Source organism: Barbus barbus (genome assembly GCF_936440315.1).
Source record: "Barbus barbus genome assembly, chromosome: 30".
NCBI lineage: Eukaryota > Metazoa > Chordata > Actinopteri > Cypriniformes > Cyprinidae > Barbus > Barbus barbus.
In genome coordinates this window covers 10,960,813-10,975,582 of record NC_136758.1, presented here as the reverse complement: position 1 = coordinate 10,975,582, position 14,770 = coordinate 10,960,813, and the positions used below count along the sequence as shown (strand labels likewise).

The window sequence follows — 14,770 nt, the reverse complement described above, 5'->3', positions numbered from 1 at the left end:
TATAAATTTAATGCAGGATCTAGAAAAAATCTGATCGTGATTAAACCAGAAAAACGCAAAATAAATGAACAAAAGCTATTTTTAAAGCTTGGGCTCCTAAACATTAGATCACTCGCACCCAAAGCAGTTATTGTAAATGAAATGATCACAGATAATAATTTTGATGTACTCTGCCTGACTGAAACCTGGCTGAAACCAAATGAATATTTTGGTCCAAATGAGTCTACTCCACCAAGCTACTGTTATAAACATGAACCCCGTCAGACTGGTCGTGGTGGCGGTGTGGCAACAATATATAGTGATAATGAATGATGAATGAATGATGCATTTATATGACTTATATGCGTTTACTGACCTAATAAACTCTTTTGGAGTCAAGCAAAACGTCACCGGGCCCACTCATCGTTTTAATCATACGCTAGATTTAATTATATCACATGGAATTGATCTTACCGATATAGATATCGTACCTCAAAGTGATGATGTTACTGATCATTTCCTTGTATCGTGCATGCTGCGTATTACTGATATTAATTATATGGCTCCGCGTTATCATCCGGGCAGAACTGTTCCAGCTACCAAATACAGATTCACAAATAACCTGCCTGATTTATCTCAACTGGTCTGTGTACCCATAAATACACATGAACTAGACGAAATGGCTAGCAACATGGGCACTATCTTCTCTAATACATTAGAAGCTGTTGTCCCCCTCAAATTGAAAAAGGTTAGAGAAAAGCGTACTGCGCCATGGTACAACAGTTATACCCATTCTCTCAAGAAAGAAACTCGTAATCTTGAGCGCAAATGGAGAAAAAATAACTTAGTAGTTTTTAGAATTGCGTGGAAAAACAGTGTGTCCAGCTATAGACAGGCTCTAAAAGCTGCCAGGGTAGAGCATATCCGCAAAATCATAGATAATAACCAAAACAATCCAAGGTTTTTATTTAGCACAGTGGCTAGATTAACAAATAAACAGATGCCACCCGATCTAAATATTCCCTCACAGTTTAACTCATCGTTATCTTTAGGTCACATCCCAAAACCATTCAAGCTGGCAGTTATTAAGCCTCTTATTAAGAAACCACAACTAGATTCTAATGAACTGGCAAATTACAGACCCATTTCAAATCTTCCGTTTATGTCTAAAATTTTTGAAAAAGTTGTGTCTGCTCAATTGTGTTCCTACTTGCAAAAAAATGATCTCTATGAAGAATTTCAGTCAGGTTTCAGGCCGCACCATAGCACAGAAACTGCACTTGTTAAAATTACAAATGACTTGCTTCTTGCTTCAGACCAAGGCTGCATCTCATTGCTAGTATTACTTGATCTTAGTGCTGCGTTCGACACTATAGACCATGACACACTCATAGATCGATTACAAAACTATATTGGCATTCAAGGACAGGCTTTAAGATGGTTTAGATCCTACCTGTCCGATCGCTACCACTTTGTTCATTTAAATGGGGAGTCATCTCAATTATCACCAGTAAAGTATGGAGTACCACAAGGATCTGTCCTAGGTCCTCTGCTATTTTCAATATACATGTTGCCCCTTGGTAATATTATTAGAAAATACGGGATTAGTTTTCATTGTTATGCTGATGATACTCAACTATATATCTCAACAATACCAGATGAAACTTCTCAACTATCTAAGATAATAGATTGTGTAAAAAATTAAAAGATTGGATGACCAATAATTTCCTCCTATTAAATTCAGATAAGACAGAGCTATTACTTATTGGACCAAAAAACATTACACAGAATCTCTTGGATTACAATTTGCAACTAGACGGATGCACTGTTACGTCCTCTAAAGTCAAAAATCTGGGTGTTATATTAGACAGCAACTTGTCCTTTGAAAATCATATTTCCCATGTTACAAAAACAGCATTCTTCCATCTTAGGAACATTGCCAAGCTTCGAAACATGCTACCTGTTTCTGATGCAGAAAAGCTAGTTCATGCATTCATGACCTCTAGACTGGACTATTGTAATGCACTGCTAGCTGGTTGTCCTGCATCTTCAATAAACAAGCTACAGATAGTCCAAAATGCAGCGGCTAGAGTTCTTACCAGGTCAAGAAAATATGATCATATTACCCGAATTTTACAGTCTCTGCACTGACTACCTATTCAGTTCCGTATGATTTACAAAATATTATTACTTGCCTATAAGGCCCTAAATGGTTTAGCTCCTGCGTACCTAACTCGTCTTCTACCACGCTACAATCCAACCCGCTCCCGAAGGTCGCAAAACTCTGGACTTCTGGTAGTACCTAGGATAGCAAAGTCCACTAAAGGAGGTAGAGCTTTTTCACATTTGGCTCCCAAACTCTGGAATAGCCTTCCTGATAACGTTGTTCGGGGTTCAGACACACTCTGTTTAAATCTAGATTAAAGACACATCTCTTTAGCCAAGCGTTCACATAATGCATCTTATAATCTTGTACTGCAGTTATATCTGATCAAATGTACATGATTATTATTCTTTAGCTTGGGTTGAACAAATCATTTTTGCTTAGATGGAACAGCAGCTACGCTAATTATGTCTCTATTTGTTTCTCTGTTTCTAGGAATTACAGAAGCTTCAGTCTGGATCCAACCCTTAAATGATCTGAGATGACCGAACACCTGAGAAAAGATAATGCCAACCCCTCAGAGGACCTCAGAGGATGCCAATGCTCAGACAACATACAGAATTACCAAATTTTGCCATAAGTTAAATATATTAAGGTTCTGCAATATATAAATATATTGTGGAAACTTAATTTCCTGTAGAGCTGCTTTGCAACGATTTGTATCGTATACAAATAAACTTGAACTTGATATGTAGATTGCATGGATGAGGCTTCATTTAGAGGCTGAAGATGATGGTGATGTAGACTCATCCCATATCGAGGGTGTCACACAAAGGGGCGACCAAGCCCTTACAGTGTCTACACAACACATTCAATGTCTCAAGGCATCAAGAAATGCCAACGTGCGTTGGTTTTTCAACATTAATAAGGATATTACAACGGCTTCATGACGGAAATATCAGATGTCGGGCGTGCGCTCGCGTTTATTGCTGGTGGGCTCGAGCTGTTTATGTGCATATGACATTCACATTGATTGACTAGATTATTAAATATCGTTCAATCGGTAGTTAAACCATTACCAACTCACATTAGGAAATAAATACGGGAAACACGAGACGCAAGACTGGGAGATTCTTTCCATACCACAAAATTACACGATTCAGAGCCAAGCAATATATCTCTGTGCTAGTCACTGAGGAGTTTCTGAAAATAGCTTACAGATTCATGCAAAATAGCGAGGCATAGTGCACTTACTTCCTTTGTTATATCCTTAAAAAGCGCTTTTCCTTCACTTTCAGCACTGGGGAACAATAAAGCCTGTTAGACGGCAGGCAGATGCTTCTGTTGGTGCAGCCCGGTAAACCTTACGCTTGCAGCAGCATCCAGACTGTGAGAGCCGGCGCCGACCAATCACAGGAGAGATACACAGCGAAGGCCTCGGCAGCGGCCAATGGTAATGCAGTATGGGCGTGTCCTGTCGTCAGTGGTACGTACCATTTATACAGATTCACAGGGGATGGAACTGGATCATTATGCCAATGTGTGCAAACCCGACCATGAAGTACTACATTTATTTTTTAATAAATGTATATTAATATAAAATGTACAAATACACATTATTATGTATAATATAGATACACAAAGTGTTATATCTATTTAACCATAGATATTGTAAAAATATATTATAACAATTATTTTAAAGTGTATATATGTAGTTGTGTCCATATACTCATGCTTATAATAAATGTGTGACCCTGACTGTGAAACAGCTAAAATAATTATTATTATTTTGTGATTTACTGTTTTCTACATAAAATCATCCTAGACCTAGAACATTCTGTGGAAATGTAACCTTGAATTCTTTAATATTGACTGAGTAAGACCACGTGAAAGATTGAAATCATAGTGAAATTAATGGTTGAAATCAAAATTTGATGCTCATTATCTCATAATTAGATTTTGAGACTAGCCTGGGTTTCACAGAGGGTCACATATAATTATTTAAAAACTAATTTGTGTGTCGTTCCTAGAATGTAACCATTATACATACAACACAGATACACAAAGTATTACATATATGCAAAATACCAAATTATTAAAAAATCAACATTATTCAAATATATTTATTCTATATATATATATAATTATTTAATATTAACATTATGCATCCTTTCCAGAATTTAAACTTTTGATAAAAATTATTAATTTTTTGAAATTAAATGTTATTTAACTAATAGTGATATACAATTAATAATTTACTTAATAATCATATATCATTTTATGGTAAATACTTGCAAAGAAAACACAACTTTTTCACAAAAAACAATACATTTATTCAAGTGTTCTCCAGCACAAGTACATAAGGAGCCTTTTTTTCTTCGTTCTGGGCACATAACGAAAGAAAGGGGAGAGGTGGCGAATGATTGCTACATTTGCTGTATGAGCTGATTGCAAAAGAAGAGAAGGCTTGAAAAAGTTTATATGACACAACAGAGGTCACAAATATCAACAGTGTCACTGAGATATACAGAAAACCTGTTAGGACAGCAAACAAGAGGCTGTTACAGCCAAATATTTATATATATACCCAAATAAAGCAAATGAAATTTAACAAAACAGAAAAGAAAAAAATGAAACAAAAGAAGATGGAGGGCTGGATATATGGCATGGAATGTAGGACTTAGGAGCAATTCTGCCTGGATATTAAGCAAGTACATGTTAACAGCAAAATGTATTACATTTTTTTGTTTTTTTTTGTTTTTTAATTTCCCATTATGAGTACATGATTTCCCACAGATAAGCACCAACTACAGCAATGTCTATTCTAAAACAATATAAGAATCTTTCATCATTTATCATTATTTTTTTCAAGTACAAAGTTAAAACGCCTTTGTTAATATCTTTATATGAGAGAGTAAAATAATAGTGCTTCTCCAATACTACAAGAAACATTCGAGAAAAAAAAAAAAAAACAGTCATTATCAAGACAAGATTATTTATTTTCCAAATAATATATTTTTCTCAATTAGATAAAATGTTTAGCACCTTAGGAAACACCTACAATCCCTCTCTTAGTACTTAAAACAAGAATTAGAAAGCAAATCGAGACACACTTTTGTATGTAGGGCCGTGCAGTAAAGATGGGACTGTTAAAATCACTTAGCGAACTCATTCTTTAGTTTGATCCTCCGTTTGACACATATAAATATGAATTACAAAAGACACCCTGCTGCTTTATAGCTTATGTCAATTAGCCTGTTGCCATTTTGTCAATTACCCCCCTCTTGCGATTTGAGTGCTGTTTTGATTTTATGATATATATTAGCAAAGAATTATATTTGTACATCTCATAGGTCATTAAAAAAAAGCAACAGACAATTTCTATGTACAAAATGTACAAAAAGAAACAAATCTGGGCGTCGATTAAAATTGAGAAAATAATAAAAGCAACTTCGCTGAACGTGACAAATGTTAAGGTATGTAAGCAGTGCAATGCCTTAAATTAAAAAAAGAGCCTAACAAGGGTTTCATTAGAGCCCGTTTCTAACCAGACTCACAAATTTAGCCTATATAGCTTGCGTGATAACTAAATTATTGACATGGTCAACATCCACCATTGGCAAACATAATAATGTTTTCAGATCTACGCTAGGGACCAGACGTAGTTCACCCCATCCGACTACTTTTCCTACAGGGATACTTAACAAACACACTCACTTTGGGATTATATAGCAGACACTATACTGTATCTCGACGCAGCGAGTTATGATAAAGCGACTCCGTAGCACATGGAAAAATGAGAGGGGTGCCATTCGAATTCGGCCCCTTCACCACCGGCACGACAGACGGATTTTTTCTATCCTAGCTCATTCGTTCACATCTATTGGCACAGCCCTACTGTACACAACAAAGTATTACCTTATATAATGGCAAGAGTTTCACATCATTAAACATAACTGAAAAAACAAAACAAAAAAGAACAATTCACAAGAATCAATGAGTAAGATTTTAAAAAATATCAAAGAAATAAAGAAGTATACATATACAAAAGTGCTCGATATTGTTGGTAACACAGCACAAAAAAATTGCTATTAAAAGGTAGAAGAACATTGTGAAGCCGCACCTTTAAAGATTTGCACCTGACTGAGAATAGCCTGCGGACGCCGCAGCTGAAGGCTGATTCACCTGGCCGACAAAACGACCGACGCCATCCTTCCTGTGGTCGCCACGCGTGCTAAGAGTTGTACAGTAATGATTCTGGCCTGTGTGACACTAGAAAAAAAGTAGCTCACCACAGCCTTTGATTTCAAGGTGTGAATGACAAAAACATCACCGCCCATGTGGCTGGTTTCATGCGTTCGGATTGCAGACATACTGAAGGAAGCAAACCTCAGAGACTGAAAGGCTGAGGCGTGTTTTTTTCTTTTTTTGAAAAGAGCACCAGAGAATATTGTACAAAAAGGCTGTAAAAGATATAAAATGAGATGTGGCAGACCTGGCTTGACCTGTCGGTTTTTTTTCTCAAGGTTTCAGTCGTTCGTTTTACCTGGCGACGGTACAAAACGTGACCCCATGATCTTGTTTCGAGTAGTAGCACCACATGAGTTGCAATGTTTTTCACCACCTTGAAGCACCATATTGTCACCTATTACAGTAGTACCTTTATTACCTTCAGTTGTGTATAGAAACTGTAAACAAAGAGGTATTTGTGATCTGGTGTTTTGGATTTGTTAAGACAGAGCTCCCCTGACACTAAGAGAAAACATATTTTGTCCCACTCTTACCAAGGCTCAGACGCTGGAGGAGAGGAGAGACGCGCACCACGAGAATTAGTTCGATCCGCAACCCGACAGTCGAAAAACTCAGGAGGTGAAATGTTTGGGCAAACTAAATGTGATTTCCATCTCAACACATTGTTACATCGTCTCTCAGTGCCTTAAAAGGAGGCCATGTCTCAAGTATAGCTTGCACACATAAATCAAATACTGGATAACACTGCTAAAAAGTAAAATGAATAATAAAAAAAATTAAATAGAATTAAAAAAAAGAGTCAATTATTCCAAACCAGAAGAAAAAAACCAAAACAAAACATGAAATACCTTTTTTTTCTGATGTTGAACTTGCAAATAATATATGAGAACTTGCTTTCGAAGCTCTTGGTATTACATCGGTTTAGATTTTTCTCATCTGTACTGGATTTGAGTTCAGATGCAGGCGAAGTACTCTTTGAGTGGTGCAAACAAGTGACGGATGACCGGGACGCTCCATGACCTTCCCAGCAGCCTCTGCCTGGCCAGACGACTCATGTTTGACACGTCTGTATAATGGACAGGGAAGCCGAACACCCTGATAAGAAGTGAAAAGGGCAGAAAGTTAGTTCAAATGTATTCACAAGTGCAACACTCCTGTGATGTGAATAGACAGATTATGAATCATCTAGAACAGTTTATTGCAAATTTTGTTTTATAGATATAGAATAATCATACAGGACACATTAAAGGACATTAAATCGATCAAATATTTGATCAAAAATCAATTTCAAATAAATGCTGTTCTTTTACACAAAAAACACTGGATAATATAACATGTGACCCTGGACCACAAAACCATTCATAAGGATAATTTTTTTAGAAATTGAGATTTATACATTATAAATGTATGGTTTGTTATGATAGGACAATATTTGGCCGAGATACAACTATTTGAAAATCTGGAATCTGAGGGTGCAAAAAAATCAAAATACTGAGAAAATCGCCTTTGAAGTTGTCCAAATTAAGTCCTAAGCAATGCATATTACTAATCAAAAATTATGTTTTTATATATTTACAGTAGGAAATTTACAAAATATCTTCATGGAACATAATCTTTACTTAATATCCTAATGATTTTTGCCATAAAGAAAATCTATAATTTTGACCCATTTTTGGCTATTGCTGCAAATATACCCCAGCAACCTAAGACTGGTTATGTGGTCCAGGGTCACATATAAGGAATGGTTTTGAGCATATTAGAATGATTTCTGAAGGATCATGTGACAGGATACTGAAAAATCAGCTTTGTCATGGCAGCAATAAACTATATTTTAAAATATATTCAAATAGGAAACAGTTATTTTCAATTGTAATATTACAGTTTTTACTTAAAGAAGTAAACTTCTAATCAGTAGTAGAAAAAATGGACCAAATATATTGATGACTCATCTTGTGCTCGGGGGCATGATAACTGAACTTAATGATTAACTTTTCGTCCAAGAAAAAGCCCTTTTGAATAATAATGTCAAGTGGGAGATCACAAGTGGTCAGCACTAAATGCTGGTGTAGACAGGATACAAAACATTCTGTGTTCCAATCATTTAAACCCCATTTGAAGGTCAGACACGTGACTACATTGCATGTGTAGTATAATCCATACTGATATCTCATGTACTATAATAAAACAAGGGTTTCAAACGTTGGTTATGTATGGCTTTAAAAGACAATTATTTCTGTTAGAAAAATTTGGAAACGTCTGTATATAAACATCAGTATTAATTTAGTATCATTGGGATATTATTATTATTTTTAATATTTGAATTAGTTTTTATTTTTATGTTTTGTTTTGTTTTCATTTGAAAGTTTTGGCAATTTTGTTGTGTGTTTTTGTCATTTTTATTAGGTTTTTTTTTTTAACTAACAAAATGTTTTATTATTTGTTATTTCAGTTTTAGTTTGTTATTTTAGTACACTAAGTTCAACTAAATGAAGCAATGTGTTGACTTTCTTTTCTGTCTTAACTGACCACTTGTGTTTGAATCTCCAAAAAGGATTGTAATGCAAGCTGTAAATCAAGCCAGGCTAAAATACACCGAAACAGGAAGAAAATTGTGTTTGTCAAGCCATTTCAATTAATATAAGTTAAAACTCACTGTTCACTGAAGCCGGCCCTCGAGATCTCTCTGTTGAACAAATGTCAGTGTGACATTTCACATTTACATTTGGACTTATAGCTTAGAACTTTTTAAAGGCATTTGGTCATACCTCTCCATCTCAGTGCACCACAGGATGTCCTCTTTGTCATTCATGAAGACAGGGAAGTGCTGGTCTTTGCCCTGCTTTATAGAATTTGACCGAGTGGTGATGGTCCGCACTTTACCAAACTATAATAAATGCGAAAAGAAACTGATTTAAACTGCTTTATCCGGAACTCAATCGAGGGTTCGTCTAAGAAATACCTTAGCTGTCCTGCCATGCTCCAAACAGTCTTGAAGGTCCAGTTTATCAGTGCACATGGCGGACAACGGTCTGAGAGGAAAAGGAAATAGAGAGGTAAAATGATAAAGTGAGAGATTAAATAATTAAATGAATGAAGAGTCCATTTCCAACTAACCTGTTCATGCCAGGCAGGTTACCCCAAAAGTAGCGAGCTCTGTGGGCAGCAGACACCTCCTTGGCATCGATCATCACTGGGTTGCACTATGATACATAAACAAATAAATGTCAAAATAAATAAATAGATAATAAAACATAATCATTTAAATAAAATATATCCTAAACCTATAAGCATATAATGGGTTAATTTGTTTCTACACAGCAGGTCATTTTACCACTAGGTGGCAGCAAAACCTACTGGCTTATATTAAAGCCCCAATGACAGTATAAGACAGATTCAGCACAGATTAATCATCATGTTCAAACACCTCTAAAAAGCGAGAGATGTCCCTCTTGTCGCTGACACCCATGGCCACCACATTCTCAAAGAGCCAGAAGAACGGCCTGTTATCTCCCTCTTTAGGTCGGGCCTCATGTAACAGCCGGTAAAACTCAAAGAAGAGTCGACCCGTGCCCTCTGAAAGACAAAAAACACGATTACGAAAACTCAATATGACAATTATCATAAAAATCTACAAATATATGAGCTGTGTTATAAACTGAGATATACAGTACACTACCATTGAAAAGTCTGGGGGCGGTAATATTTTTAATGTTCTCGAAAAAAAAAAAGTCTCACCAAAGGATGCATTTATTTGATAATATTGTAAAATTACTTAAAGTGTTATTATTATTTAAAGGAACTGTTTTCTATTTTAATATACTTTCAAATGTAATTTATTCCTGTAATGGCAAAACTGAATTTTCAGAAGCCATTACTTCAGTGTCATATTATCCTTCGGAAATCATTCTAATACATTCTAATAAAATAATAGTGATGCTTAATATTTTTGTGGAAACCATGATACATTTTATCAGGATTCTTTGATGATGTTTAAAAGAACAGCATTTTTGAATTAGAAGTATTTTGTAGTCTTATGGACCCCAAACGTTTAAATGGTATTTGAAAGTGTAAACACTAATAATAAAGACTAAGGCTAGAACACACAGCTGAATAAACTCCTACCGTAGAGACCTTTTCTTGCAGGATTCACTATGGACAAGTCATTGCACGGACTTCCACCGATGACAAGATCAAAAGGACCCCATTCCTGAATCTGTGGATGACACAGAAGAACAGATTAAACAAAGGAAAATAAAATAATAGAAAGATTGATCAATATGAAATATTGTGGACGTAGTCAAATAGGAGCCTATATGGTACAAAGACAAAAACAAATGAGATGCTGACAGTTTTAACCCGAAGAACCCTATTTATGATACCATTACTCTCAAAACTTATTGTTAATGGTCAAAAGTTACAAAGATTTAAGTTTTTGAGCCAAGGCCAATTTAGCAAGTGAAGGACGATACTCACGTTTTTACGGGTGACGTTTCTCACATCACCCACGTAAATGATCCATCCATGGTGCCGAACGATGCCCACAGTGATGGAGTCCTCGCACACTTCTGAGGCCACGTAACGCTCCACTTGGATACCCAGCTCCTTCAGAACCAGCAGCCCTGGCATAATCACAAACACCATGATAATCTACAAGTTTATTTTGCTAATTATTGCACAGTTTCATTGTAGTACGCAAGAACTAGCAATGAGTCACGTGGCATTCACAGCACTGGCTTTTCTTCAATTATAACAGATGTCCTTGCTTCAAACACACCAATGATGCCCAAAAATCCTGTAGAAGTTGGAAGCTCGCTAGGTTTAAAGGATTAGTTTATTCCGGAATTAAAGGGTTAGTTCACCCAAAAATGAAAATTAGCCTGTGTTTTACTCACCCTCGAGGCATCCTAGGTGTATATGACTTTCTTCTTTCAGACAAATCCAATCGGAGTTATATTAAAAATTGTCCTGGCTCTTTCAAGCGTTATCATTGCAGTGGGAGGGTGTTTCAACAGTCCACAAGACGTCAAATAAAGTGTACGCATCCATAATAAAACGTGCCTAAAAATTAAGGTTTTTAAGGAAAACATTCCAGGATTTTTCTCCATACAGTGGACTTCAAGGGGTTGAAGGTCCAAATTGCAGTTTTAATGCAGCTTCAAAGAGCTCTACACGATCCTAGCTGAAGAATAAGGGTCTTATCTAGAGAAACGATTGCTCATTTTCTAAAAAGAAATACAAATTTATATACTTTTTAACCACAAATGCTCAAGAGCATTGCATAATCAAGTTGGAAAAGTCACATGTGGTTAGTTCTTCGTCTGTGTACTCCGGTTCAAAAGGAAGGGTAGGGTGAAAAAATCCATCTCATTTTCTCCTCCAACTTCAAAATCTTGTTTTACCTTTTTTGTAAAGGCCATTTGACTTTCTTTGCACATTCACTTTGTAAACACTGGCCCGGTACTTCCGCCTATGACACGCGTGACCTTTCCAACGTGACTACGTCATGCGTGAAGTCAGAGATGCAGAGCTAGTGCAAGACGAGCATTTGTGGTTAAAAAGAATATCATTTTTATTTATTTTAGAAAATGACCAATCGTTTCTCTAGATAAGATCCTTATTCCTCAGCTGGGATTGTGTAGAGCCCTTTGAAGCTGCATTGAAACTGCAATTTGGAGCTTCAACCCCTTGATGCCCACTGAAGTCCACTATATGGAGAAAAATCCTGGAATGTTTTCCTCAAAAACCTTAATTTCTTTTCGACTGAAGAAAGAAAGACATGAACATCTTGGATGACATAGGGATGAGTAAATTATCAGGCATCTTTCAATCAAGCATCTTTCTAATGGTAAACATGACAAATCTGAGTGAACAACTTTCACCCTCGTGCAAAATTCCTGATTGTGTTTCTATAGAAACAACTGGATTTTTAATGTGACTGCTACTTAGCAGCAAGTTTCTTGATGGATTTAAAATTATATTATAGTGAAAGTTTCCCTGAGTATGTAGTGACCAGATAATTCATTTACTTGTCCGCCAAATATGCATACGCCACATAATAATCAGGCTTTAATGACTAACATGGACCATCTAGAGGGTCAAAACTACGATTGCAGTTAATCCCCACTGTAAAATCACACATTAGGACGTGAGCGGTACAGCAGTATGGGCGAGTGGCCAGTATAACAGTTAAGCTAAGTGCACTTTAAAAGCCAGGATGAGTGCAACGTGATCAGCACTATTTTCTGCTGAGATGATGAAAGGAAGGGCGGACATTCTTCACTAACCTGTTGCGATCCCATCAAAAAGTGAGAGGACACGAATGGGTTTTCTGTTCTCTGCCAAAACCGGAGGGTAGAGCCTTGGTGGTTCCTGAAAGAGAAGAAAGGAGGAGTAAAAAAAAAGGGGGGTGGACGAGAGACAGACAAGACGAACAGAGAGAGAGAGAGAGGCCTTTAAAGCACACTGCTCTGGTAATGAAAGAGCACCTGTCTGTACATACTGTCTGTAACTAACAAAGAGGCCTTTAGGTTAAACCAGTCCAGTAACAAGGGGTTATTGTTGAGCGCCTGTACAATAAACGCAGTATCACCGGCCAGTTTCATTAACCATTTTCTTGTGATTAAGTGTGGCTGCCTATCTGTGGTCTTTGTTAAACGTCTTAGTATTCAATAACGCTAACAATAGCAAACGCTCGCTAACCTGTACTGTAATCCATTTAAAGAGTGGAGTGTGTAAGCTAAAACTCTTTGATGTTAAGATGTGTACTCAATGCACAAAGCACTGTGACTGTAACACTCTCTGGCTGCTCTTCAGCACACTGGCCATTAGCCAAGCTGCTCTTTCAAATGGTCTGGAAAGCAAATGGCTTAGGAGTCATATAATTACATAATAAAACTCTCAAACCATTCACATTTATACTGTAAACCACACCAGTTTGGATTAAAATGCTCACAGCTGCTCAAACAATGCAGTATTTATGGCTGTGAAATGGAAATAAGAAAACAAAATATATATTTATTAGGGTTGGCAATTTTTAGACATATTGCGGCATAATTTCACAATGTGATTCCAAAACGATCTCTATTAACACTATGGTTACTGTTAAAAGTTTCCATACCTTTTAATCAACACATTTTCATGGTTTTCCCATTACTTTCCATTTCAATCAATCCTGATTACTGGATAGGGCTTTTTAGGGCTAGAGATTGCACTCAAAAAGAGTAATTTATAGCCAATGTCATTTCTAGAACTGAATATGAATAGAAAAATCTATATTTACTTCATATTTCCATAACTTTTCCAGGCCTGGGAATTACAAATTGAACATTTCCTGATATTGCCAGACTTTCCATGAGAATTCTGACTTTTGTTCACTCAGACAAGCTTCAGAATGTCCCACAGGAAGGAAGTGAAGATTTGAAGAGTGTATTTCAGACTAAAGTGCTTATGAAGCGGTTATATTTGATTGTACAGTACCATTCGAAAATTTGGGGTCTGTACTTTTTAGTTTTTTTTAGGAAACTGATACTGCTATTCAGCAATAATGCATTCAATTAATCAAAAGTGACAGTGAATACATCTATAGTGTTACAAAAGATTTCTAGCAACAAATGTTTTCAACACTGATAATAATAAATGTTTCTTGAACACCAAATCAACATTTTAGAATGATTTCTGATGGATCATGTGACACTCATGACTGGAGTAATGATGCTGAAAATCCAGCTTTGCCTTTAGAAGAAAAAATTACATTTGAAAATATATTAAAACAGGAAACAGTTATTTTAAAATGTAATCGTATTTCACAATATTACAGTTTTTCATGTATTTTTGATGAAGTAAATGCAGCTTTGGTGAGCGTAAGAGACGTCTTTTAAAAACATACAATATATTTTATTAACCCAAAACTTTTGAATGGTAATGTATATTATTCATACACAGGCTGGAATCAAGTGCGACATTGGAAAATGACTTTTTTGTCTTTAAAGAATCATTCAGTTGCACATTATGTGATTAAAAATGATGTAGATTCAAGGATAATGCTCAACAGATTATCCTTGAATCCTTGGAACATTATTACAAGGAGAGCTTATCTGATAATATGATGGAGAGTAACAGTTGCTAAGGTGGGACTGGTCAGTGATAATTTTAAGGTGGGGCTTTTTAAGGTGCCACTTACAAAGTCCTGGTCGTGATTGTTGGCAAAGAAGTGCTGCAGTCTGCAAGGCCAATCCGCTCGGCGCTCCAGCAGGCCGTACTGAGCCTTCGGCCCACACATGTAGCAGTTCCACGGGTCTTCTTTAATAGCTGCCTGCGCCGCGCCGGGCCCCACTAACAGATCCACACACTCCACACAGAAACACCTGCAGGAGAACAAATATATAATGGAGGAATCAATGCAGGATTGAGGTAGAAAATGGAAATAATACATCATAA

At 36.4% G+C, this 14,770-nt stretch overlaps 2 protein-coding genes across 4 annotated transcripts in view; both read right to left on the bottom strand.

Moving 5' to 3' along the window:
- Window positions 1-14,770, bottom strand: part of LOC306850608 (dihydropyrimidinase-related protein 5-like) — a 618,334-nt gene that overhangs the window by 15,155 nt on the left and 588,409 nt on the right. The window contains exon 1 of one of the 2 annotated variants that reach the window (XM_079386321.1): window positions 3,338-3,474. The exons of the other annotated variant lie outside the window; for it this stretch is intronic. The gene's annotated coding sequence lies outside the window, so the exon portion shown is untranslated. Of the gene's footprint in view, window positions 1-3,337; window positions 3,475-14,770 lie in introns of those variants that run through there. 2 annotated transcript variants of the gene reach the window in all.
- LOC306850606 (DNA (cytosine-5)-methyltransferase 3A-like) overlaps window positions 4,398-14,770 on the bottom strand; it is a 56,755-nt gene continuing 46,382 nt past the window's right edge. The window contains exons 15-24 of one of the 2 annotated variants that reach the window (XM_079386318.1): window positions 14,514-14,697; window positions 12,619-12,703; window positions 10,808-10,953; window positions 10,457-10,547; window positions 9,759-9,907; window positions 9,449-9,534; window positions 9,294-9,363; window positions 9,100-9,218; window positions 8,988-9,017; window positions 4,398-7,429 (exon numbers count right to left, since the gene is read on the bottom strand). In XM_079386318.1, the coding sequence (XP_079242444.1) occupies window positions 7,288-7,429; window positions 8,988-9,017; window positions 9,100-9,218; window positions 9,294-9,363; window positions 9,449-9,534; window positions 9,759-9,907; window positions 10,457-10,547; window positions 10,808-10,953; window positions 12,619-12,703; window positions 14,514-14,697 (1,102 nt within the window). In that variant the 3' untranslated portion in view covers window positions 4,398-7,287. The remainder of the gene's footprint in view (window positions 7,430-8,987; window positions 9,018-9,099; window positions 9,219-9,293; window positions 9,364-9,448; window positions 9,535-9,758; window positions 9,908-10,456; window positions 10,548-10,807; window positions 10,954-12,618; window positions 12,704-14,513; window positions 14,698-14,770) is intronic. The other variant, XM_079386319.1, reaches the window with a different exon arrangement.